The following is a 25,944-nucleotide window of genomic DNA, read 5'->3' on the forward strand; positions in this document are numbered from 1 at the left end:
TCCTGGGCACGTGAAGTTAAAAATCCCTGTCTTTGGGGTCCTTTATGCAGTCTGTTGAGCTGAGGGCTTGGATCCCACCAGCTGGGCCTCCCCTACGTGTGTCCTTTCCCCTGTGGTTGGGGTCCTGGAGAGATGCTCCGCTCCAGAGAAGACTGTTTAAAAGCAGTACCAGACTTGTCATTTGGATTGAGAGCAGCCCTGAGGAGAAGGACTTAGGTGGATGAAAACCTCAACGTGAGCCGGCATTGTGCGCTTGCAGCACAGAAAGCCAACCGTGTCCTGGGCTGCATCAAAAGAGGTGTGACCAGCAGGTCGAGGGAGGTGATCCTGCCCCTCTACTCCGCTCTGGTGAGACCCCACCTGGAGTACTGCATCCAGCTCTGGGGCCCCCAGTACAGGAGAGGCATGGACCTGTTGGAGCGAGTCCAGAGGAGGGCCACAAAGCTGATCAGAGGGCTGGAGCACCTCTCCTATGAAGACAGGCTGAGAGAGTTGGGGTTGTTCAGCCTGGAGAAGAGAAGGCTCCGTGGGGACCTAATTGCGGCTTACCAGTACCTGAAGGGGCCTACAGGAAAGCTGGTGAGGGACTGTTTATCAGGGAGTGTAGTGACAGGACAAGGGGTAATGGGTTCAAGCTGAAGGAGGGTCGATTTAGATTAGATGTTAGAAAGAAATTCTTTGTTGTTAGAGTGGTGAGGCACTGGCACAGGGTGCCCAGAGAGGTTGTGGATGCCCCCTCCCTGGAAGTGTTTAAGGCCAGGTTGGATGGGGCTTTGGGCAACGTGGTCTAGTGGAGGGTGTCCCTGCCCACAGCAGGGGGGTTGGAACTAGATGATGTTTGAGGTCCCTTCCAACCCAAACCATTCTATGATTCTATGATTCTATTCTATGATTTTCCCCATCCCCCCAAAAAATAAACTGGTTTTCCTTTAATGGCAGAAACACAGTCATATTACAAATAGCAACTTCTGTCTTACTGGTCTGCTTTCATAATGCTCTCAGTATTTGTCTTCTCAAGAGACAGCTGATCACCAGCACAGACAGCAAGTATTTCATATTTATTCCAGTCAAAACACGACAAATGGGTTTTGCCCAAAGCCTATATGGATGCCGGTGGGTGTGCTCGGAGAGTGCCTTTTACCTGCATTTGGTTTTCTTCAGGCAGTCGCAGCAGTGGCTGACACGTGGCTGATGGTGGTTTCAGCAGGACATGGCAACAACATCTGTGAGCCTGGAGGAGAGACCAACCTGCTAGGGACAGGAGCCATGTCAGGAGTGAACCTGGCACTGTAGAGGAGGAGTGAATTGCTCGACTGCATGAAGAAAACGTGCCATGCCTGCTTCCACCAATAGGAAAGCATCATCTGCCACTGGGAAAATACCGTATTTTGAGTGAAAAGAACACAAATATGCAGACAGAGCATTCACACAGATGCTTGCTGGTCCTGCTAAGATTTTTTGTCACCAGATCACAGGAAGATTTATGAGGAAAATAACTACCGGAGGTCTCTGGTCCAACCTTCTGCTAACCTCAAAGCTTGAATGGTTTGCTCAGTGCCTTGCCCTTGACAAGTCTGTTGGTACCCCTCAGCAGCGGCAGCAGAAGCCTGTTATCTGAACCTCTCCATGCCTTGGCCCCAAGATTGCCTGTCCAACTGCAGCAGCGCAGGATGCTTGGGCATCACTTTGGTTGGGATTCTGGTTTACCCAGTGCCATCCAGTGCTCTGGCTGACCCAGTCCTGCTGCTGGTGCACTTGAAGAGCCTGCAGCCAGAGGCTGTAGGGCTCCTCAGAACTCAAAGGGGCTCCCAAAACTGCATTCATGATCTGCTTCTGAGTGGGAAGGAGAAGACCTGAACAGTGTCCATGCTGAGCTTCAAGTGCTGCACTCACTGGTGAGACCTCCCAGGGCTGCTTCTGGAGACACCCTGTTTCCGATGCGTGTTGCTGGAATTACATGCCTACAAACAAAAAAACTCAGTAGCTTTTTGAATGAAAATGGGGGAAAGGAACAGCCCTGTTTCCCTGCTGAGACCTTGTTTCACTTTTATTTGGTGTGTTCAGCTCCTGTATAGAGATGTTGACAATACTGATGACACTTGTGATTAATCATTAATACAACACTTAAGAGGCTGAGCTGTGAGCTGAGACACTTTTGTCCAGGGTACAAACACAGAAGAGAAAAGTGGAACAAGTACAGGGCACAAGGAGCTGAAGAAAGGGAGACATCAGCAAGACAGCATTACTGACCTAATAAGTCTAAATTATTGTCTGCGGGTTTTCACAGGTACTTCAGAGAGGAAAGCTTTAAAGAGAAATCAGGAGGAGAATGGTAACCTGTGAATAAAGCATTGAAAAAGGAGAATGATGTTTAGCCAGTGGAACAGATGGAGATGTGGAAAGTGTTTCTTTCTGCCAAGTATATGTCCTAACAGGGAACCCTACTTCAGCTCAATGCAGTCAGACATTTTAGAATCCGTGTAGGAAAACTGCATCTGCAGCCATGGACATGTCTGCAGGAAGATCCTGCAGGGTTGGCTGGGTTGCTTTTTAAGGCTTAGGACTTTAATTTTATACTTTGTGAAAATCACAAAGTTGACTGAAGCCAAAATTCACAGATGGGAGGGAAAATGACAGCAGTCTGTTCTTGAGGGAGGATTATTCTGTCACACAGGACACAATAGAGACCTCTTCTTTTACTACTTTAATAAGTTTTGCTTCATGCTGGCATTCCTGCTTCAGAAAGGCACTGTCATGGGAAACGGATTCTGCCCGGAGACCAGACATTGTTCAGGATATCCCTTCTACCTCCGCGTGCTATTCAGCATTAACGCAGCTGTAAGCAAAACCCTGAGACTATTGAAATTTCTTTCTTCATCTCCCCCTTTCTCTTTGACAAATGTGTGACAAGGATGCAATTGTTTGAAAACGCAGTGATGAAGAAAACAGAGAGTGAAGCCTTCAGACGTGCCTCAGTGATTTAGAAACCTACCCCCAAGACTTGTGAAAGAGGTCACTGAAGGTCTTCCATAGGGTTCAGCTTCCCAGCAGGTCTCTAGATACCAAAGTAAAGGCACTTAAATGCCTCTAACAGCTGACCCTTTTGCAGATGTTCCCACCTAGGATTATCCTGGCTCTTGGGCTGAAGAATAGCCCTTAGCCACTGAATAGATCACAGGCTCTTCTCTTTGAATATCTGCCGTTTGTGTTGGGTAGCCGCCCATCCAGCCAGCAGGAAGTTGTTTCTTCATCAAAATGACTAAAGCTTTCGAAAGATGAAGATAAGAGTTCTTCTCATGAGTCATTGCAGGGCTGTATTCGGGGAATATTGTTTCTTGTTACCCAGAAGTTACTCAGCAGCCTGCTGGTAATCAAGCATGAACACAGTGAGGACACTCAGGTGCTGATCTGTGAATACATTCCCCTGTCAGAGTCCAGCCCAGCTCCCAAAACAACCTTTTTTTTTCCTGCAACTGCGAGGTCACCTTGTGCTTGAGCTGCATACTGGACCTTTGGCCCTTTTTGGTGTGATCAGACGTGAATGGACCCAGCCTCTGCTGGGCAACGGGGAGCACTAGGAGCGGGGTTCACAGTGGAAACCTGCATCCTGCCACACAGACACCATGCCCTCCTCTTGTAAAGGCAGAGGACTCTCCCTCCCAAGCCCAGCATTCAGTGAGCTGAGCTCCCCAGGCCGACCCCTCCTCTGCCTGAGGAAGAGACCCTGACGGGTTACACCTCCTCTCTCTGCAGAGCAATTTCTGGTCCTCTGGGCTACATGCTGCCCTGTGAGTGGGAGGGCATGGGGAGGAGGTGTCTGAGCCCTTTCTGCTAAGGCTAAGCTATTTAAAGATCAATGGGCCAGAAAGAGGGACCAAGGGTCAGCATCACTTGTGTTCTTGCTCAGAGGAGTGTTTATGCATTTTATGCATTGGCCATTTCGTGTAATAGCACTCCAGAAGTCCTTGGAGCAGGACAGGCACAATGGACCCCTTCTGGCACGAGCAACAGTGTCTGCCCAATGACCCTCTGAGTCCCGTGCTATTTTGAGTGGAGACTGGGGCTCTCCCAGCCCTAGAATGGCATGTAGCACAGCTCATGGTGGGATGGCCTGGCTCTTGCTCCTCTGCGGTGGACACTCACACCCGTCAGGGAGATGATGCTGGCCAATCCAGGAGAGCCACTCCTGTACCACTCCAAGCCCTAAAGGGACTGGGCATCTGCCACCGTGGTCACTGAGTGTCCAGAGCAGTCCTAGCTGCCATCCCCCACCCCTGCTCAACGCCAAGAGCAGAACATGTTGCTGGGCTCACCCTTGCACATAGAGGTGCATATTTCTCAGTGCTGCTGCTAATCTGGTCACCGCCCTGTGCCCTGGTTCCACTTGGACCCCAGGGGCCATAGGACCTGCCAGCCATCCTACCTACAGCCCACCTGTGGGGCCAGGAGCCCTGGAAGCCTGCGTGTCTTCCTGTCCTCATCCCTGCAGGCTCTGGGGGCAGGGAGGCCTGGGGTCTGCCAGCGCCACGTACCCCCAGTGAACTTGCTCTGAGCACTGGGAGCAGAAGGTCTTTCCCACTTCAGGTCCAGTTCTGGAAGCAGTGGTAATTTGCTCTCCATCTGCCCAAGAGCTGCCCTACACAGTAGTATAGATACTGCCTGGGAGAAGTGACATGCCTATGAGCTTCAGGCGCCTCCATTGCTGAGCCAAGAGAGGTGTTTGGGCAGCAGACTTAGATCCTCAGTCTTTCCATAAATCTATACACCAAACCTCCTACGCTGATTCAGAATAAAACCAGAAAGAAACGTCTGTCTTTCTGCTGCCTCTCTCCCTAAGTGACCCCTCCTGAAAGCCCTCTAGGCTTCCAAAACAAATAAACAAACACCACCAACAACAAAAAAAAAAAAAATCAAAGAAATGGAATATGATGAAAACCAAAAAAAATTGAGAAGAACCTCAGGCATCATTTAGGAAAGGCACAGCATCTTGCTCCGGCACTGTGCCGTTTATGCTCAATGCCTAGAAGGCTGGGAAAGGTTCTGGGAGAAAAGTCCGCTGCACGGGAACATTTTAAGGGCCTGAGTGGTAATGAGTCAGTGCTGAGGTTTGGATTCAGATATTTCCTACCTAGTACCTGCCAAATGTGCCAGACCTTGCTGGGGAAGGACATGGAATACCATTATCCCTGGTTCACAGAGAGGAAACAGGAGCTGAACAAAGGGAATATGTGCCCAGGATAATGCCAGGAATTGGCTGAGGGTATGAAATGAAAATGTACAGATTTCAGGCTCCCTGGAGCATAAGATGCAGGAGATGGAAAACCGTTCATCCCAATCCCATAGCCATTGCTGTTCTGTTGGTTCGCAGGAGGGGGAAGGTAGGGTGAAGAAGGGAAGGTGATGCCATGCTTTTGATGCAGAACCATTTCCTAACAGCGAAGGAATGAGGGCAGAGCAATAGAACAGCACTCTGTCCCTAGAAGATCTGGCTGAGGTCAGTTCACACCCCTGGGACCATGCTGGTCCCTTGCTTCAGCCTCTCTGTGGCCGTGCCCCCAGCCCTACCAGGTTTTGTTCTACACAGCAGTATGAATCAGCCTCCATTTCTCTTGACAGTGCTTGGCAGGCTTGGGGGGCCAGGGACTTCAGGGGGCAGTTCAGTCCAGCTGGTCCTGTCACCGCAGGTCCCAGGGCCACCTGTGATGATGGGTACTCCAAATTCAGACAACGGCTGTTGTCCTGTGTTACAGGGAAAGAAGGACCATGTTCTGTTCCTCCTATCAACCCATGATGGAAATGGCACTCTCCGGGTCTGGTGTGGCTTTTCTGCAGTGCCTTCAGAGCTTACTTCCTTCCTTTCCCACCTCCTTCTGAAGAGGTCTGAAGGCTCACCTGCCCCCAGGTCTTTGCAACAAACAAAGAGCTGGCGATGGTCTCAGCCAGGTCATAAGCCAGATGTGTGGCGTTCCATCTCACAAGTTCTCCAGTCTATTATTTGGGACTCTGCCTTGGTGTTTAGCTGCCCAGACAGGAGCTGGGCAGCTGAGACAGATCTCATCCAGCTCCGTCAAGCATGAGGACAAGTAAGCTCTGAGCCTCAGGCTCCCAGTGTATTTAATGTTGGACTAGCTCCTACGTCTCTGCTCCACACAGCGGGACAAGCAATCTGCTGAGTTAGCCCCGTGCAAAGCTGGGTGCTGCCAGGACTGTCCTGCTGAACTGCCTGTAAGGGGACAGAACCCCTGGTCATCGCAGCAGGGTCTAGCAGTGCCTCCAGACAGGGAGCAGGAGCAAACCCCAAAGCAACTGCTGCCCAAGAAGATATCACCTGGTAGCTGGATCAGGCCAAATGCCTTCACCTGTCACACACAGCTGCTGCCCCTACAAGGAGGTTGAGCAATAATCTGGCAGGAATTTGATCAGGAGCTAAATCCCAGTTACCAAATACAGGTTGCATCGGGCCAGTGTGTGGGCACAAACCCTCTTTACGCTCTGTTTGCCCTCGTTCTGGCGCTGACCCCACTGTGAGCTCATTGGAAAACAGCTTTGTGCACAGCAGCCCTGCAAGATACGCTTCTCTCCACACCCAGCCACGGCCCCGGAGGCTCACGCAGTGCGGAAACATCCGTCACTCGCGGAGAGGTGAGGCAGCACCACCTGACTGCCGTGCAAGCTGCGTGGCACCTGGGGCTAGGTGAAGGTTCGGGATCAGAAAGCCAGCTGTGGTCAGTCCCCTGACTGACCGAGCTGACAGGCTGAACTCTGTGATGGAAGAAGTTGGGACAAGCATCAGATGTTGACTGAGTTTTATTTCGGACTCGCTAGCTGGTCTTAAAACAGCAACATGAGCTAACATTGCTTTCTTGGCCACAGTGACGACCCTCTTTGCCCAAGGGGTGTTGTAGGAAAGGGCACACAGCAGCACACATCTCTTGATGCCACACCGATAAGGGTGCTGGTGGCTCCTGAGCTCGGTCAGCGTCTACACTGACAGCTGTGCCAAGCAGCTGGACATAAGAGGGAGAGGAGAGGACCCTCAAGCCCCAGGGTGTTGAAATTAAAACCCATTTCCCCATAATCAGCCAACCAGTTCACTCTGTAGTGGTGGTGAGCCTTGGTGCTGCAGACATCAGCAGAACGTACCAGGAGACAAATCTGATCCTGCTGGCAGTGCCCTCACACAGGGTCCCTCGCTCTTGGGGGATGGTCCTTCCAGCCCAGCCACACAGCATGCAAGGCCACCACTCTGGTCCAGGTCCCCCCAGAGTCTGGACACCTGGAGAGCATCCTCCGTGACACAGCCCCAACCCAGGACCAAAGGATCACAGCACAGCCAGAGCTGCCACGACCCACCCAGCTTTTCAGGCTGTAGCAGACCATGGGTTTCAGGTTGCACCGGGAAGACATTCCTCCGGCACCACACTCCTTGCAGGGCTAATCCGTGGGGGAATGCACGGGCACGCACGGCAGCCCGCACCGGCCTTGCCTGGCCTGAGCCGCTCAGGACGTCCCCACCAAGTCCAGGGTAGTCTTACAGCTCCAGCAAGCCTTGTCCCATTTGTTGCTGCCAGAGACCCTTTTGCAGCTCATGTCTGCCCACAGCGAAGTCTAAAAAGCAGTGAGACACTAACTGTGTCTCTGCGGAAGCCCTGCTGCAGGGACTCCAGCATTTCACTGCTGCCAGGTTGTAAGCACCAAGAGGTCTACCAGGTCTCAGCTCATCCATAAAGGCCAACTGTTTTTCTCCCCTCCTGGCTTGCAGAACAGGACCTGCATCTACTGAAAAGCTGCAGCACTTCTGCTAATGTTCTGGCCATTTTGGAAATAACTTCCTTTAAAACTTCTTAGTGTTTCATACCTCATAGCATATGATGTTTTTTATGTGATCACCTCATCTGAGCACAAGTTTTCTGCAAGTGCCACATCTCTAGTAATAAACAGGTATGGAAAAGGCAGGGATGGAAAAGTGTCCTCTTCTCTGTGATTCCATGATGCTTTTGCTTTATGCCATTACCACACCAAAATCTTTATCTTATACGGTGAAAGATTTCAAATAATAATGGAAAAATTACCATCTCTAATCCACACTCTGGAGGGGAACTCTCTTGAGCTACTTCTCTGCAACCGGTTGGATGTGTCTACAAAGCTTTCAGGTGAAGAAAGCAAGCTAAAGTAGTTAAAAGACTTGCCAAAAGATGCAGAGAAAAATTACTTCTGTGTCCACTCTAGCTTCAAGAAATCCAACCTCCCTTTCCCCAGCCCAGATATTTAGGCTGGGCTTGTGCTTTTACCCCAACTACCATGTTGTCCTTGCTGGAGAAATCTGGTTGCAAATAACATTAAATCTTTGTCAAAACTCCAGTGCTGCTCTGTTTGGACTTGGCCAGTGTAATCCCTGCTAAAAAATGCAGAAAATATTTCAAAGTTAAACTTTAAAGGGACATCCATTGTTTTATTTGTGTTTAATTAAAAATAATAATAATAATAATTGTTTTCCAGTCCCATGGTAATTAGCAATCCAATCTACAGCTCCCATGGGAAAGAGCCTCTGTTTCTGGCACAAGTGTGCTCGAATATTGACTTGCTCTAGACATTGCCAAGGTTTTGAGTAGAGCAATTTGTTGGGAGGGGGTTTCCAACTCTGACTCTGTAGCAGTTAAACTGTCGTGCTCCAAACCACAGAGTTTTACTATGGCCTCTATTTCCCTTTGTTTTACCTGAACTTCTCATCGCGCTCTGCAAATCCTATGCCAGAATGAGTCATTCCTGGAGGATTAGTTCTTATTTTTCAACTCCTCTGTCAGTGTTGCCCAGACTAGTTCTGAAGAGAAAAAATTGACACTCCCCATTCAATAAAGCTGTGTAACAAGTGACTGAAAGAAATTACCTCCAGTGCTCAGCTATTTACACTGAACCAGCAAGGACCACCCCGTCTTACCGGGGTAACTGAGCCCTCTGCGCAGCACCGCGCTGCTGACAGCTGCAGGCTGGCAGCCACAGACAGCAAAGGGGATGCACCAGTGCCCCCCTCCTGTGAGTCGCCCCCCTTCCTGTGAGTCACTCCCCCTTGCTGCTATGGTACATGCAGGGATGTTGGCTGGCTCCTCACCTTGGAGGGGGGTCCCTGAGGATCACCTGTGAGGACCCCCAAGAAGGATCAGGTGCCCCGTGAGCTGCCCATGGGGTGCACTGCCCCGGGTGTTGCTGTCTGAGCATTGGGGGGGGCTGGATTGAGCCCAACTCTGGTCCTCCTGCCCTTGGGTGGAGGTACCTTCTGGAGGCCCCCTCTCTCTGCTGACTGCCGAGGTCAGTCCCGTACCTCTTGTGTTTAGCACAAGGCTCAGGCCAGAGAGTCTTCTGCTCTAGGATCTAATTGCTGGAAGGAGATTTTAGCGTGTCCCTGCCCTATGGACCTTTTCTTATGTTCACATCTAAATAAACACATTACGGGAAAAAATACATTTTCTTTGTATTTTCACATTTCATTTTCCACCTTACCCTTGTTCTTTATTTTTTAAAGTAATAAAGACACTCTAACATAGCAAATTGCATTGTCTCACCGTGGAATAAGAAGGAGGGAAACCTGAACGCCTCGAAAAGGTGCCACTCTCCTTCTCTTTCCCTGCCCAAAACATGATCCTGGAAGTGATTGTTTAAATAGCTTGGGGAAGATCTGTTTTCTGATAATGGTCTGTCATGGTGGTAAATCTGTGATTTGCATATAAAGGCCCAAACTGCATTAGCAAAACTATCATAGCCTGCTGGGAGAAATAAGATCTGAGCACCCGGCATTCTGAGAAGTCATTTTGCTTGTGTCCATGGGTCATTTTCCTATACCGCTGAAAAGGTTTGAGCTGGCTTCACAGAAACTCCTGGAAATCATGTTTCTCCCACAGTAACAGAGAAAACTGCAGAAATGACAAGGTTTCTGGTCTAGCCTTTTGCTCAAAGCAGGCTTATGCCCCAAGTTAGATCAGCAATGGGCATCCACATTCTAAAAAGCCCAGAGTGCAGAGATCCCACCATACCTTTGGGAAACCTGTCCCATGTCACAGATTTCACATAGGAAATATGGACTGGTCACAGAACAATTAAGACCAGGCTGTCCAAAATGAAAAGAGATTTCGGAAACTTTTTGCTGTCCCTGGAAACACACACAGTACAGTGTATATTTTTAATTGCAGAATGAAACTTAAAACACTTCTTTCTATCCAGATTACCATGACCTACATGCTTTTAGAAACATGTATGGCCTCGGGTAAATGCTGGGCAGATGCTTATCTAGTGTAAATCCCCACAGGTCTGTTAACCTCAGCAGGACTCCAGCTATTCACAGCCTTTGCTGTTTTTTGTTAAAGAAAACTTTTGGAAAAATAACCTGCGTCCTCATCTATGGCTAGACATTTTGCTATGGGCTCAAGCAAAACTCCAGCAAATTTCTGTAGGTACTTATAAATAGGGCATTACTTGGTAATTACCATGGTGATTGCTAGGGTCAGAGTGGTGATGAGAACAAAAAGGCTGAGGGAAAGAACCAGGAGCTCTTTGTAAAAGTATTCAGATTTTGTCTGCTGGTGCCAATAAGCTGAAATTATCCCCACCTTTTTTTTTTTTTTGTAAATAAAGGCTGTTTACATCCCTCACACATGGAATTACAGCAGTTGGTAGCGCTGAGTCTCACCAATCCCTCATCAGTGTCTACCTGACATCTGAAGTCACTGACGGCAGTGGTACTCACAATTCACCCTATAGCCAGGTGTGACTTACCATTCAACGGGGCTTTATGCATTGCACAGGCACATGCACACACACACTAGCACATGCACACATGCCATTTTAAGCACAATTTTCCTTGCCCCGGTCAGGGCTCAGTGTACACTGCCCATCCCAGGCACCCAGCTGGCTGTGCCCCAGGCCAGGAAAGAGCCCAGTGAGGCTGTTCAGCTTTAACTGGGAGCTACTTTCAAGCTGGGGCTTTCACCTCCAGCCCCAGGGCCACACTGCGGCTGTGCCTGTGCCCCTCCCTGCAATCCCCAATGTGGACCTTGACCCCCTGTCCTGCCTTCCCAGCTCTGCCTCTGACCTGCCTTGCTGCTGAGGACTTCCCCAGAAAACCTTAAACCATCAGAAACCTGGCACACAAAAGTGCTGGGTACCTGGACGTACCTACTGAAACATCTTATTTTTGTTAATCAGGTAGAGTTGTGCAGAGTGCACTGAAAGCTGCAGTTTCCAGGGAAGGAAGGGCAACATGTGGTTCATTTAATAATGCTTAATGATAGTTTGATCAGTGATTTTCCTTGGTTTAAAGAAAAAAATAGAATGAAAAGAATCCAACAGAGCACCTTACGGCACTAGTTTTTAGTGCTCTGTGTAGACCAGTCCTAGAAAGCTGTGACATTACTTTTCATGTTCATTTGCTTGTACCAAAGTGATGCTGAGAGTGAAAGTCTATGATTCCAGGCCAAGATCTGGAGGAGAATACAGTTTGGTGGGCACAGCTTTTTTTGTCCATCCCTTCAGGATCTTCTCCACAAAACAAACTTCCCAACCAGTCTTCCAGCAAAAGCTCTTTGTCTTCCTCCAGCTCCAGTCCCAGCCCTTCTACTCCACATTCCCTGCTTTTCCATGGTGCTTCTCCTCCCCCTCCTTCCCCAGCTTTATGTGTTCCCAATCTCTCTCCACTCTGCAAGGACTACAGTGCAGAACATGTCACAGGACAGGAAATTGGTTACTAAATTATAGGACAACTCCACTGCAATTTGTTAAAGATTTTTAAATATCCATATTTGGGTGGAGCAACATGAAGAACATTACCAACAAAGAACACCACCAAGAAATTTCTCCTGCCTTTGTTGGGAAATTAATCTCCTAACACTACAGTTGGGCCAAAATGACCTGTCCCCTCTCCATCCCATGCTGAAGTGCTGGTTAGAAAAAGCTGATGTCCAGGGCAATGTGGTTCTGTCTGCAACAAAGGAAAAAGAAAACAAACATTTCTTTCAAAATAACTTATTGAAGTAAAGCAGGATATATTTTGTTCACAGTAAAACAATTAACTTAAATAATTACTCTTAAATAAAATTCCCAGCTTCAAAAGCAAGCAATAAACAAATCTCTCTAACCTGCTGCGTCCTATCATTTTCTATCAAGCATCAGGTCTCACTACCAGCTGCAGAGAGGGATGAACTAGTGCTCCAGCAAGCAAAATTTGGCTTCAGATGACAACCCACCCTTCCCTTCCACAAGCCTCAGGATCTTTCCAGCCCCATCTGCCCCTTGCAGGAGCCCCATCCGCCAGCAGCGATGCCAGTTGTGAGCCAGCAGAGCAGACAGGTCCCAGCAGGGCACCTGGGAAGCACAGAGATGTTCATCCTGTAAGATACAAGCCACCACTATGTCCCACATGCATGGGCTTCATCTGCTCTACCAAAATTAGTGGCATGAGCAACACTAATGATGGTGGCCCTGCATGCAGAAGAAATTCTTCCAGCTGGCTCGTTTCCCTACCCCCTGCCTTTCACAACAGCCTTACTGCTGCTATCCCACCAGGACACAAATAGAGGAAACCATACACAAAGCTGACACCATGCTGTGCACACAGCTGCCTGCAGTGACCATGGGAGGCTGCGAGTGGCAGGGAAGACTCGGAGGGGAAAGGTGAACCTTGTTACAGGGAGTGTGAATGCCAAAGACCCAGGCCACCCTTAGAGGGGATTAAATCTCTTGCAACTGTTGAATGACTGGCCAAATAGAGTATTTGATAGGCAAATGGAAAGGACTTATTTCCATGCCAACACAGCCTGATGGCTATTCAAAGATACCCATCCGGAAGATTTTCATGAGGTGCTAAAATGCACAGGCTTCAGGAGGAGCAAGAGCCATGCAAACCTCACACCACCTGAAAGAAAAAAAAAAAAAGGGCAAGCATAGCAAATGACTTTCAGCTTACAGAAGACAGCCTGACTCTGCTTTGCATGTTCCCAGAAAAAGTCAGCTCTTCCTCTTTACAGCATCTGACAGATCTGCTCAACTCCCAGTCATTTCTTGGCAGTGCAAAGGCAAGAAAGGGCAGTTTTTCTCTTGCAAACCAGCTCTAAAAACTGCTTCAGCAGGAGGACAAATGACTGTGTCATGGCCCATCCAGCTCAGGCTGGATACACTCTGCTTCCACCCAGAAGGTGTCTGCTCCTTGCTGCCTACGTCACATGTAGCATTTTCTCCTGCTTCGGTTTGTGGCTCCATATCTTAGGTAAATGAGACTTTCGTTGCCAGTTTGCACAGCGAGGTTGCATGTTTAACCTGCTGTTTAGGCAGTGCTGGCACAGACCTAGATTTGCATGACAAGCTGTGCTCCTCCTCACAAAACCCAGCACGAAGTGTGACTTATTTGCTGCAAGAGTCACTCCTGGCCCATGTTCACCTCATGCACACCATTCCTCAGCTCCTCTGCAGCAGGGCCCCGGCTCTGCCAGTCACTTCCCAGCTGGGACCGATGCAGGGCTCTCCAGTAGTTTACACTTGAGGGATCTCAATGGTGCGGTTTGTATTATGGGAGCAACTGAGTGGGGAATGAAGCCTAAAGGACTGGATTTTTTTCCACGGGTGGAAATTGCGGTGGGAGATTCAAGCAGATGGGATTTTGGCTGGGGCAATTCTCTGGCACCAACCAGTACTAACAAACTCCATTCTCGAGAGGCCAAGGCACAATGCCCTTGTACAGGATACACTCTGCAGTGCCTGGTCTCAAAATCAATGAGCACTTTGCTCAGTTGAAGGCCGCAGATCTCTGTGTAGGCAGGATCTGAGCTGGGAAATCTAGACAGAAAAAATGCTGACTCTAAACTTTGTCTCTAGGGCCAAAAGAAAGTCCAAGCTATAGATTTGTATGGCTGATAGTCCTGTGGATATCATACATTTTCTATTGCATGATGAACTCCAAATGCTTAATCAATGCACAAATTTTCTATTTTACTTGCCTTTGTCCCTCCTCCAGTGTAGATGAATCAAAAGAGAAAACACGATGTTCACAAACATGAAAAGCACCAACTCTTCTGCTTCAGCAACAGGCACCACTTTGATTTATAGATGGAGATCTGCAGTCTAAGATCCACCTGGGTGATTCTGAGTTTCATGTTCCCCACAGTTCCCTCCCCAGAGGAACTGGTACTCAGACACCAATGCTTAAAATGGGATGTACTCCTGCTCCCTGAGTGGAGAGCTGAAAATGTTTTTAAATAGTCTGATGATAATGTCAGATTGAGGATAGTTTCCAGGCCACCATGTTAAAGCCACTCCCACTTCACTCACAAATACTGGCATTGCAGCTTAGCCTGCACAATGAGGAATAAGAGAAGGGACAAGAGCCAGCACATGCTGTTTAGGTATCCATTTCACTTTGCTCACATGTGGGGCTCTGCCAAGGAAAGTGCCTTCTTGGAAAAGGATTTTCATCATCGGCAGGGAGGGCAAAAGCAGTTGTTGAGCACACCATTCCACCTCAGCGCATGCACACCTCATTCCCCATCCTCTACAAGTGCAAAGTGAAGCATGATCTGACTTTGCCCTCTGGAGGCACGGAATTGGCATGGCGCAGAGAGACACATCTCCAGAGGTAACTGAACTATTGCACTGTCTCTTGGACAATCTGATAGGAAAACTCATCCCCAACTACAGATTCCCATGAGCCCGGGGGCAGAGCATTGCAGGAGAGGCAGTTTTGTGGCTCTCCTTTCCTGTTGAAGGAGTCGGTTTCTTGGTTCCTCCAGGATACTAACCTAGTGTTTTGTGTACTTCAAGAACATGTGTCAGTATGGAGGCTGCTTTCTCTTTCAGCACAAATTCTGTAGCATGCAATTTGAAATACTGCCACGCGTCTGCATCCAGCTACTGGGACCACACACATGGGTCCTCAGAGAGTGCCACTTCATGGTTTATTCTGCTGGCTTCACAGTTTATTCTGCTACCTCCCAGATCGCTAGGAAGCTGCACAAACAAGCAGGTGGCCAAAGACTCTGGGGTCCCCTTATTTAGCTAGAAACCAGGGCTGGGGTTTGTTTGCTGTGTGCAAATGGATCCTCACACACACTGATGTTTCTTCAAGCAGAGAAACAACTTTGTTGGAAAGTTCCAAAGGAGCCCTGTTTCACTAGGATGAACATCCCCCACCTCCCCTTGCTCCCTTAAACACCATTTGTGCAACGTCCAAGGGGGCTTTGGGGAAGCTTTTCCCAGAGATAGACTCAGCAGCACACTGGTGATGTGAATTTTGGGAGAACTGGCAGGAAGCACCAAGACATGGGCAGGATCAGCTGTACAGCCATGCACAGCACCTGCACACCTGTGCACATCCACTTCTTTGCACACCCATTCCTCTGCCCACACCTCTGCCCACATCCATTCCCACACACCTGTGGACACTTATGCCTTGCGTCCAGCCACACACCTGTGCACACAGGCATGTTTGTACACACACTCGCATGTCAGTACACACCCACGAACTCTCGTGCATATCCTCAACCTCACACCAGTGTCCTTGCACACCCATGTACCTATGCGTGCTCACCCTCCCATACACACACATCCCTGTGCACACCTGCACACACTGACACTTTCCATCCTACCTCTAGGACCTTCTGCCATCCCCTTTATCCTCTGGCTCCTGAGGATCACCATGCCAGCAGGTGAGGAGGCTGAGCTGCCCCCAGACCTGCAGGTGAGTGCTGCAGGGGTAAAAGTCCTGGGCAAGCATTCCTTGCCAGCTGGGTGCATTCATGGAACTTGTTCTGACCCACAGTCCTGGGATCTGACCCTCAGCCCCAAGTATTTGAGCAAGCAGGAGGGAGCTGGCAGGTAAGTATGTCCCCGCAGCAACCCATGGAGAGCCCGGCATCCTTCCTGGTTGGAAGGATCATGTACCTGAAGGTCCTGTGGCATCAGGCATCAGGGACAAGCAAGTCACATCACGGGTAAAACAAATCACTTTTGGGGACCCGGGGGGAGAGCCCCAGCGTGAGTGCATTTCAAGTAGCAGCTCTGCACACAAACTGCACTGCCTAAGCCCATGCTTACTAGCTCTCCCCCCATACATCTGTCACCGGGTTTTTTTGCGCATTTAGTATATTTCTATCGCTTCACTACCATGAAGGAGCATGCAGCTCCGTGGGCGACACTGCCCGGAGCCGGTTGCCCTGTGCCGCGGACCCTCAGCATCCCCTCCGACAGCGGCGGCCCGTCACCTCACCTCACCCCGCCGGCCGCCGCCCGAACCGGCCCCAAAGACGCTGAGCCGTACGGCGGGAGGCGCTGGAAATGTCCGTGCCGAGACCCCGGAGACGTCCCCGCTCAGCTCGGTGCCCGCCGGTCCCGCGGAGCTGTGCGTTCCCGACGGCGGCGGGATCGCGGCGCTCGACGGCGCTGGGGACGGGGACCACGGGAAGGGGGGAAGAGGGACGACGGGGGGGGGGGGGGGGGCGGCTGCCGGGGCTGGGCGCTGTCCCTGCCCGCGGCGGCGGCGGCACGCCCGGCCCTGCCCGCGCCTCCCGGGCTGCGGGGCGTTGCAGGGGGAGTGCCGGCCGCCCGGGCGCGGAGCCGCCGGACACAGCCGCATAAAAGCCGCGGCAGCGCCGCGCTGCATCTCCTCGGCTCGGCCCGGCTCGGGGCCGCCCCGACGGCCCCATGACCGCCGAGCGCCGGCTGCCGCCGGGCCCCCCGCCGCCGCCACCGCCGCTGAAGGCGGACGCGGCGCCGCCGGGGGAGGAGGCGGCGGCGGCGGTGGCGGTGGGGGCGCGGGGCGGGCGGCGGCGGCGCAAGCGTCCGGCGGAGCGCGGCAAGCCGCCCTACAGCTACATCGCCCTCATCGCCATGGCCATCGGGCAGGCGCCCGAGCGGCGGCTGACGCTGGGCGGCATCTACCGCTTCATCACCGAGCGCTTCCCCTTCTACCGCGACAGCCCCCGCAAATGGCAGAACAGCATCCGCCACAACCTCACCCTCAACGACTGCTTCGTCAAGGTGCCGCGGGAGCCCGGCCGCCCCGGAAAGGGCAATTACTGGACACTGGACCCCCACGCCCGCGACATGTTCGAGAGCGGCTCCTTCCTCCGCCGTAGGAAGCGCTTCAAGCGCAGCGATCTCTCTACCTACCCGGCCTTTCTCGCTGAGCGCCCCGCCGCTCCCTGCCGCCTCTTCCCGATGTCCGCGCCGCCGCCAGCCGCCGACCTGTCCCCAGCCCCCGCCGCCGCCTCCTGCGCCTTCGCCGCCGCCGCCGCCTTCCCCGCGCAGGGCTGCGCCGCCGCCGCCCTGCCCCACGCCTACACCCCGCTGCCCACCGCCCCCGGGCCCTACGCGCCGGGCAGCCCCGCGCAGCTGTACGCACCGTCGGGGCGCATCGTACTGCCCGCCTCCCCGCCCGCCCCCGCCGGGCTCTACGGCCGCTGCTCCCCCGCGCCCTACCCGCCGCTGCCCCACGCCTACGGCACTGGAGGGCAGCTGGGCGCCGCCGAGCCGGGACCGCGGCACGGCGCCTACCCCGGCGGCACCGACAGGTTCGTCCCGGTGCTCTGACCCAGCCCGGGGGAGACCGGGCGGCCCGACGGCGCGGACCGGAGCCCGGGAGAGGGCGGGCTGCGGGGCTCGCCCGACGCCTCTGGACCTGGGGCCGCCCAGGAAGATGCTGGAGGACCTTGGGCTGCACCTCCACATCCTGACACCTGCCCGGGCCTCTCGACGAGGAGCACCGTTGCCAGCCGTGGCCCTGCTTAGCCCTGTCCACTCTCGCCAGAGAAGCCCTAGAGGCTCCCAAGTGCCTGGATAAGGCAAACAGCCCTTTACTCTTCTGCTGCCTTTCCTGGGACAGGTGCTCAAAGCTTCCTGGCAGGCTCCCCACCTCCCAGCACACCCGACTTGGCCCCCTGGACTATCCAGGAAGATCTCATTTTTAAAAATCTCTCCGCTATTGATTTTTATTTACAGAACAAAACATCTGCTGGGGCAGGGGAGGAGGGAGGCAGGAGGAAGCATTCCCCAACCTTGTGCAGCCAAAGCTGTAAAAGCAGGATGCATGGCACTAACCTGGTGGTGTGTCCCTGATGTTGCACAGGGCTATTGCATTAGTGCCAGGCTTTTCACCCACAACATGACCAGGGCTCGGGAAGGTTTGGATGGTGGGGTTGCAGCCAAACACAGCAAATCAGATCCCTCCAGGAGTCATGCTGTGTGCTGCAGGGGTGGGAGAATGGTGGGACTGGAACTATAAAAAGCTTTTACCGTGAGCATGCTCAGCCCCTGGAAGAGGGACCCAGTGAGGCTGTGAGATGTCTGCCCTAGGAGGTTTTCCCAATTTGATTGGACAGAATCTGAGTGACCTGATCTGTTTTTGGAGTTGGATCCAATACTGAATTTGGACCTGCTGTGAGACCTGGTCCAGAGGTCTATGGAGGTCCTTACATACTGAATTACTTTGATCCTAAGGTCAGCGCAGCTCTGTCTGTACCCTAGAGAAATCAGCATCTATGGTGAAAAACTTTCCTTCCTGAAACAAGTGAGAGGGGCAGGATATGGTGCCTTTTCATCTTTGATTGCTCTCTTTACAAGCTTTCCTACGATAGAGAAAGGCTAGAGGAAAACATGGAGACTGGAGAACTCATAGGAATGGCTGTGAGAGGCAAAAGCAAATCCCTCCCAACAGATCCCACCACCCCTGGGTGGTGGATGCCCAAGGGCTCTGCCTGGGGCTGTGAGCAGGGAGGGACCAGATGTAGCCCAGCTACTGTCTGGATCTCCTTCTCCAGTTCATTTTTCCTGTGGAAGTGGGAGCCTGTGTGACTAGGGCCAAGAGGAGGTGGGTGAGGAGTACTGCAATGTGGTGGGACCTTGAACAGGGAGAAGTAGGTGGAAAGTGCAGCCAGAGCCTCAGCAGGAGCTTTGGAAGAACTGAGAGGGTGCACATACACCAGGATGTGTCTCACCACAAAAGGCTACGGATCATAGTATAACTCAGGTTGGAAGAGACCTTGGGAAGTTTCTGTTCTGACCTTGTGCTCAAAGCAGGGTCAGCTATGAGTTGCTTGGGCCTATCTAGTTGAGTCCTGAGAACTTCCAACAATGGAGACAGCACAGTCTTTCTCGGCAATTTGACCGTCCTCATGGGGGAGAAGTTTCTCCTTGTATCCATTCAGCACCTCTCTAGTCTCCCGTCTCTTGTCCTGCTGTTATGCACTGCTGCAAAGAGCTGCGATTCCATGAAGACACCTGTACCTTCTGCTCCATGGAAGATTTTTCAGATGAGGTCCTCAGCAGGATCAAATTTGTGTAGAGGCAGGTTCCTTGCCTTCTCTGGGTGCTAAGGTCCAGGTATCCAAGTGGGACATGAGAGGGGGGGAAATGGAGTGGAGCAGGAAGATGGTTGGGTGTCCCCACAGCACAGTTTGGGGTAGAGGAGGCTCAAGCTCTCTGCAGCAGTGGATAGGAGAAGCTGTATGGCTGCCTTCCATGAGGCTCTGAGGTAGGAGATGAGTGTTGGATTCAAGGCACCCATGCCTCTCTGGAGTGGTCAGGATGGCACGTGGTGGGCAAGCCACTTCATGGGCTGGGAGGCTGGGGCTGGCCTGGTACTGCTCCCCCTGCCCATCTTTTTGTGGTACTGCAGGAAACTGCTGCGTGTACACAGAGCTGGGGAGGTTGCACTGCTGTCAGTGGGGAGCACAGGCGGTGAGTGTAGGCCTCATTCAAATCTTTCACGTGGTGAGGTGAGTTATATTTTTCCCTTCCTTCCTTTCCCTCCTGAAGAGCTGCATTGTCTCTTTTGATGTCCTTCCTGGTCCTGGTGTGTCCAGAAGCTGCCTCCATCCTGGAGACAACAGAGTCCTGCCTCTGCGGCTTGGCTGCCTCAGCCCGGGGCAGTTCTCCTTGGCAGCCTTGCTAGCTCCTCTCCCAACTTCTCCTTTCACCAGCTGGAAGAGAAGCCGTAGACCTAGCTGTGCCAGCTCTTAGGTTTTTGACAGCTGCCTGCTGGCTCTCGGCTTTCATCGCCTGCAAGGACTGGTCTGCATCCCTGTGCTAGCAAGTCATGCTGACCTTTTTCTGGTTTCCAGGTAGACGGGAGAGGAATTTTCCTGCTTCTTAATGCCTTCCTTCCTTCCTGTAGGAGCAGTTATCAATGTGGACTGGATCGTTTTCCTGAGGCTAGAGGTCTTCTGGCCCTTGTTCCCCATTACTTCAACCTGGTTTTATTCTCTGCTCTAGCCCTGGTGCTAGTCTAAGGTTCAATCTAAAAAAAGAGGTCACCAGTGATGATATAGGTCTTGTGTAAGCTGCCCCTGACCTCTGACAGCAGCAGTAGTGAGGTCAGGGAGCAAAACTTGGTGTCTGGAGGACGTGCATGATAGATCTTGATGACTCAGAAGGCACAAATTGGGAAGGTTCAGTTTTGTATTGTTTGCAGATAAGGTCTAGATGCTTGTTCTTATTTCTCTCCAGATCTTTTATAACTACAAGCTAGGGAAACCAGACATACCTAGACAGTACACTTGCTCCAGCAGGTGCAGTGAAGAGCTTGTTGCACCAAGGACCTGAGGCACACAGCCACAAACCGCTTAAACTTCAGCCATGAGCAGCTGGAAAGCCTGGACAGAATCTTTGTGCCCAGTGAAGAGCTACACGGACCCTTCAAGGGACTCTACATCTATGCGGGGTCTCCATTCTTTGGGGTTTTTGAGATGAAGATAGACAAAGCTATACCTGTCTGGTCCTAGTGCTGGCAATACTCCAACCTCCTGCTTGCAGCAGGCCTGGAGACTCTAGAGATCCCTTCCCACCAGCACTTCTGGGGTTTTGTGGCTATCACAACCTCTCCAAGCTGTTGTGCAGGCTCAGATGCAAAGGGCGGGCTGAACATTACAGGTCTGACCAGACTCTACCCTGTGGCAGTGGGATGTGCTGACCCTGCGCTTGCACATGTGGCTATGTGTCTCATGTGACTGCGTGACCACTGTCAGAGGAAGACACAGTTGTTGCATCCTTGGGGAGCCGTGGGGTTGGGCCTGTCTGTGACGATATGGGGATATGCCATGGGGATATGTTAGACAATTGGATCTCAGCATATGCTTGTGCCATGGGGATATGTTAAACATTTGGATCTCAATGTATTTTTGGCTGGCACTTTGCTTGTAATTCTCAGGCACGATCCAGAATAAGGAAAATTTTGATTTCCGGAAGCTTTATCACAAATATCTGAGGGCCTTCTTTTTAGCTAAGTTAGTCTAAGTTTCAAACTAGTCTTTTGATTTCTGGGACATGAGTCCAATAGGTTTGGGTTATAACCCTGTAGGAAACACTAAGTGTAAGCACTGATGAGAAGAGAGAAGGGCCTTGAGAGTGCTCATTCCTTGAAGGACGGAGTCTCTGGGTTCTGCCTAAGTTCTGGTACAGTCAGACCCTGTGCTGAGTTTGAGAAAGAGGTGGATTGTTACAGCCTAGGAGAACATTTTATTATGTATTTGAGATTTTTTGTATTTAGTCTTCTACTTTACTTGTAATGGAAATAAATCTTTGTTCTGTTGTCTGTTGTTTGTATTGAAGTGTCTCTCTGAGTTTTTTTAAGCCTTCCATGCACTTCTAAGACCAGGAGAGTGATGATACAGAGCGAGATGCATGCCACATTCTGCTCATTGCATTTTGCTGTGTCTGTCTTACCTTGGCTTTCTTCGCTTTGCTGGGATGGCTGGACACATCAGAGGGAGGGAGAGGGCAGCAAGGCCAGGGCAGGGGTGGCTTACCAAACTTCTGCAACCCCCTGAGTCACCAGTCTGCTTTCAAGGTCTCCTGTCAAACCCTAAGCGTGCCCCAGGCATCGATGCATGAAGCTCCAGCCCAGCCAGGTGCCTCTGCTAAAAAGGGGCAGGTAGGGAAGCCAAGGCTGCTACTACCTGTGATAAGAACACAAGCTGAGAGATGGGCAGGAGAATTAATTACTCTTTGATTTCTCCAGCATGGACCTGGGCCAGCTGGGAAAGGTTTTACTTCTGGAGACAACATCATGTTGCCTGTCCTGTAGCAGCAGCACCAGAAATGCTTGGTCTTGCCTCCTGCACCCCAGGCCAGTGAGGTTTTTTTGGCTACAGAGATGGAATTCTCACAACCGTGGGCTGACACCGTGTTCACTTTGTGCAATAGCAACATCTGTGGGAACAATTCATCAAGCAAACACCGTAGCTAATGGGGTGTGTAACAGGCCTTCAGGAGCAACTTGGGTAACTCCATCCTCAGGGAGATGATCTGGCTTGCACATGGCTAAGACAATGGCAGATGTTGCCCCTTCCTCTGCTGAAAGGGTGGTGACGGCTTCCTGAAGGGTTTTGAGGGAACGCGAGGTCTGCAGCTGGTGCCCTGTCAACAATCCAAGCTGCCTGGAGGGCTATAAATGAGATAGGAACAGGTAGTTTAATCTGCTAAGTTATCAAAGAGCAGATAGGAAGGTCTACTTTAATAGCTCTGGGACTCCCCGGTATGATTTATCTGCCTTTGGAAGAGGCCAAGAAGTGCATTAAATTTATGAGAAAAAGTACACAGGGGAGACAGCTGCCATTTGGCCAGGAGGGAGTACCTTGGAGGGAGTCCAAAGCTGTCTGAGTTGTAGTTAGAGGTCAGTCTGTGCAGTTGGAGATGGAGCTGCATCCGTTACCTAGAACTGTGATGCCAGCATTAGTGATCACAGAGGATGTCCCACTCATGCAGTGCCTGGATGTGAATTAATGTGAGCACAGGAAAGCTGATGCTTTTTGGGGGACTGGCTGTGTAGTGTTTGGTGTATGGGGATACAGTGGCCCGTGTCGGCATAAGGAATTGTTTCACATGCTTGTCTTGGTGTAGGCATGGAGCCCTGATTCATAGCAGGCACCATCTAGACAGCAGAGCTGATTTCTCAACTCACTCCTCGTGTTAAAATTTGTGTCTTCTCACTGTCTGAGGCCCAGAAGTCAAGGTGGGAGATGGTGGCATCAGCTGCCTCTGGAAGCTGGTGTTATTTCTGAGAGCTACTTTTGGATCTGGAGCAGTCACCCCAACCCCTCCTTGTGCAGGCAGACCAACAGGGAGTGAACAAGGGTCTCAGTGGGGAAACCCAGCTCAGGGCTGCCAGGGTCTCATCTCCCACCACCTCCATCAGTATTCAAACACAGGGTGCAGCTGGTGGTCCCTAGGATGTATAGAGACAGGTAATGTAGTAAGCATGAAGTACCCTGGCCACGCTGCTTGGGCCAAGAGGAAAAAGAGGCTGTATCCTAGCCTCTTCTGCTGATTAGAAGTCCCTATGGTCATTGTATGCTTGGGTCCAGATGTCTGGCTGAAAGCGGCCATGGAGTAAGCAGGAACAGTAGCTGTAGGCTGGCTCAGAGCAGCTCACTGAGCCCACTGCTATCCCTTCTCTTTCTCTGATGCCAGGCAGCTCAGATTTGCTAGCCAATTAGGAGTTTGCAAAGCTATTGCCTGGATGTGAACTATCCAAAGAGATCTTAATTGACAAAGGAGCTAACAAGCAGCTTCTGACCTTTTTGTTCAGACAGTCCTGGGCCAGCACCAGAGCTCTTGTTCTGATGGCAGAGCTGCAGGTCGCTTGGTGCATGAAGCCCTCTGAGTCAATCACACCTGTGGCTGGCTCTTGCAAGGAGACCGTCTGCACCTCATATTGACCTTTTCCACTTGGAAAAGGCACTCCTGAGTCCAAGCTGTCACCTTCTGAGGTTAACAAACTGTGTCCTAGGCTTCATATCACTTCTATAGCCATATCTTTTAGCACATAGTCTGTCATCAGGTTAATGCTCACTGGAGTGCTGGCCCTAGAACTGGCCAATTAAACAGTGGCTCCCTGGCCACCCCATCCCAACCCATCATGCTGAGTCTGGGATAGGCTAGTCAAAAAATAGTAACCAGAGAGATGTCTGCTGTGATAGGAGTGGCAGGAGGCCATAAGCCCACTGTGAGATCTTGCTGTGTTGATCAAGATCTGGCCATCTTGTCTGAGCATGTGGGGGACCCCAGACCCATGGCAAAATGGCACATTATTTAGCTATAAGCATTCAAAAACTGGGTTGTGTAAGTAACAGCCCAGTGCTGGGGTCTGGAAGAGAATATTTGGCTCCACAAATACTCCCCTTGCTTGAATGCTTTAGTGGGATGGACCATGGTCCAGTTGTTTAAGCAGCAGCCAGTTGGATATAGGCGTAGATTTGCCAGTGTGAATTTGTTCTCTTTGTAACTCCTGTCTCTGTCCCTTCCTGTGTAACACTCAAAATCTTGTTATGGACAAGTAAGTGAAGCCAAGGGTTTACCATTACTACATGCAAAAGTTTTAAAAATATCATATTTCCAATTATAAGTCTCATAGTCCAAATTAATACAGAAAAACTTAGTAATGCAGCTGACATTGCTACACACAGACAAAATTCTTAGTACCTACCCCTGCTTCTTGATGTTATGTTCACCTTTCCTGTGTCCTGAGGTTGATGGCTGCAGGGGTGGTGGGAAGGGGGTCTTACAACAAGTTACCAGCATCCTGATATCTTCAATAGCAGATCATGATGTTCCCAGTGAAGGTTGCCTTCACTTCATCAGGATGCACATGGTGTTGATGGTGATGATTTCTTCCTTCTCAGTCTTGAGGGTTCATTTGAGTTTATTTCTGTATGTATGTTGGTTTTCAACTGTTCCCAGATCGTGGGTATTTTTTCTGTTCTCCTTGTTTTCTCTAAAATTGCCTTTACTTGAATGACATGGGTTTGCACTCCTGCAGCAATGAGTGACTGACCACTGCGATAGGCTGGGACCCATGGTGTTGCCCTGGAGTCATAGACAGTTCAAGTCACACAGAATATGTAATCGATATCACTATAAATGAAAACAAATGTAGGTGCTAGTTATCTGACCACTGATTGCTGTCACAGCCAAGCAAGCTAAAATTAGCTCAAGCCAAGACCAGCCAAGTCCCAATCCTCTGCACTGTGAGGTCAGCACAAAGCCATGGCCCCTGAAATAACATATTTGCAAGCTGTATTTAAGACCAGGTCATATCAACTGTCACAATCAAGAGGCCCCACACCAGTGGGCTGGGAGAGGATTGTCTCTTCAGGTGTGCAAAGTTTGTTCTTCTTTCTGTTGTGTCTCAAGGTTCTACATCTGTTGTGGCCCCTGGTCTCCTGTGTTGCCAGCGGGCAGGTCTTGGGGGTGTAAGTGAGAGAGATGCAGCCCGAGGAGGAGGTTCTTCTGCTGGGGTTGTGTCCACTGGTATCAATGCAGAGTCCTTGCTGTGGGATGGAGGCTAGGAGCAGGGCTGGAAGCTGGGGAAACATGGAGGGGCAGTGGAAATCTTAGCACCTCAACTTTCATGGTGGATTTTCTACTGACCAGCCATCAGCTATGTGTGACTTTGTCAAACAAAAGGAAGCATGGATGGAAGAAATCTGAATGCAGCCCCATACGTGAGAATTCCCACCAGTGTGGGATCCTGACAGCCCTAAATGCCAGCTCTGTGGGAAGCAGAAGCAGAGGGGAGATACAAAATTTCCCTGAAAGACCTGCTTGAGCTCATGGTTGCTGAAGTCTAATCACAGAATGGGGAGACCAGCCTTTTCTTTCACTAAGTGAAGTACAGCTAGTGTCAATTATTTGCTTGAATACAGTCAATGGTGCAGTAGAGTCTGAACTATGCACTTGAGCAAAAATGCTTTTCACCAAATGCACTTCAGATTGACTGTGATAATTATGCTAAACCCAAGAAAAATGCAACAGAAAGTGTTCCAAGCCCTGGCCCTTTGTCATGCACGTAGCACCTCAAGGAGCTTTGGGGGCTGTAGTAGATGGAGTTTGGCTGGGCAAAAGAAAAGTGAACTGGGTGGTCACGTGAAAATCCCTTATTCTACAGATGTCCTCACATGGCTTTGCATAAAGGCT

General features: G+C 50.9%; 2 protein-coding genes across 3 annotated transcripts in view; one reads left to right on the forward strand and one right to left on the reverse strand.

Moving 5' to 3' along the window:
- The window catches only part of LOC129199898 (basic proline-rich protein-like), a 37,749-nt gene extending 21,068 nt beyond the window's left edge, over positions 1-16,681 (reverse strand). For both annotated transcript variants that reach the window (XM_054811033.1, XM_054811032.1), the window contains exon 1: positions 16,244-16,681. In XM_054811033.1, the coding sequence (XP_054667008.1) occupies positions 16,244-16,636 (393 nt within the window). In that variant the 5' untranslated portion in view covers positions 16,637-16,681. The remainder of the gene's footprint in view (positions 1-16,243) is intronic.
- FOXE1 (forkhead box E1) lies at positions 16,678-18,058 on the forward strand. Its single transcript, XM_054811031.1, has one exon. It carries the CDS (start codon positions 16,678-16,680, stop codon positions 17,563-17,565), a length of 888 nt encoding a protein of 295 aa, XP_054667006.1. The 3' UTR covers positions 17,566-18,058.
- The last annotated feature ends 7,886 nt before the right edge of the window (positions 18,059-25,944 follow it).

The sequence above is a fragment of the Grus americana genome, chromosome Z (assembly GCF_028858705.1).
Source record: "Grus americana isolate bGruAme1 chromosome Z, bGruAme1.mat, whole genome shotgun sequence".
NCBI lineage: Eukaryota > Metazoa > Chordata > Aves > Gruiformes > Gruidae > Grus > Grus americana.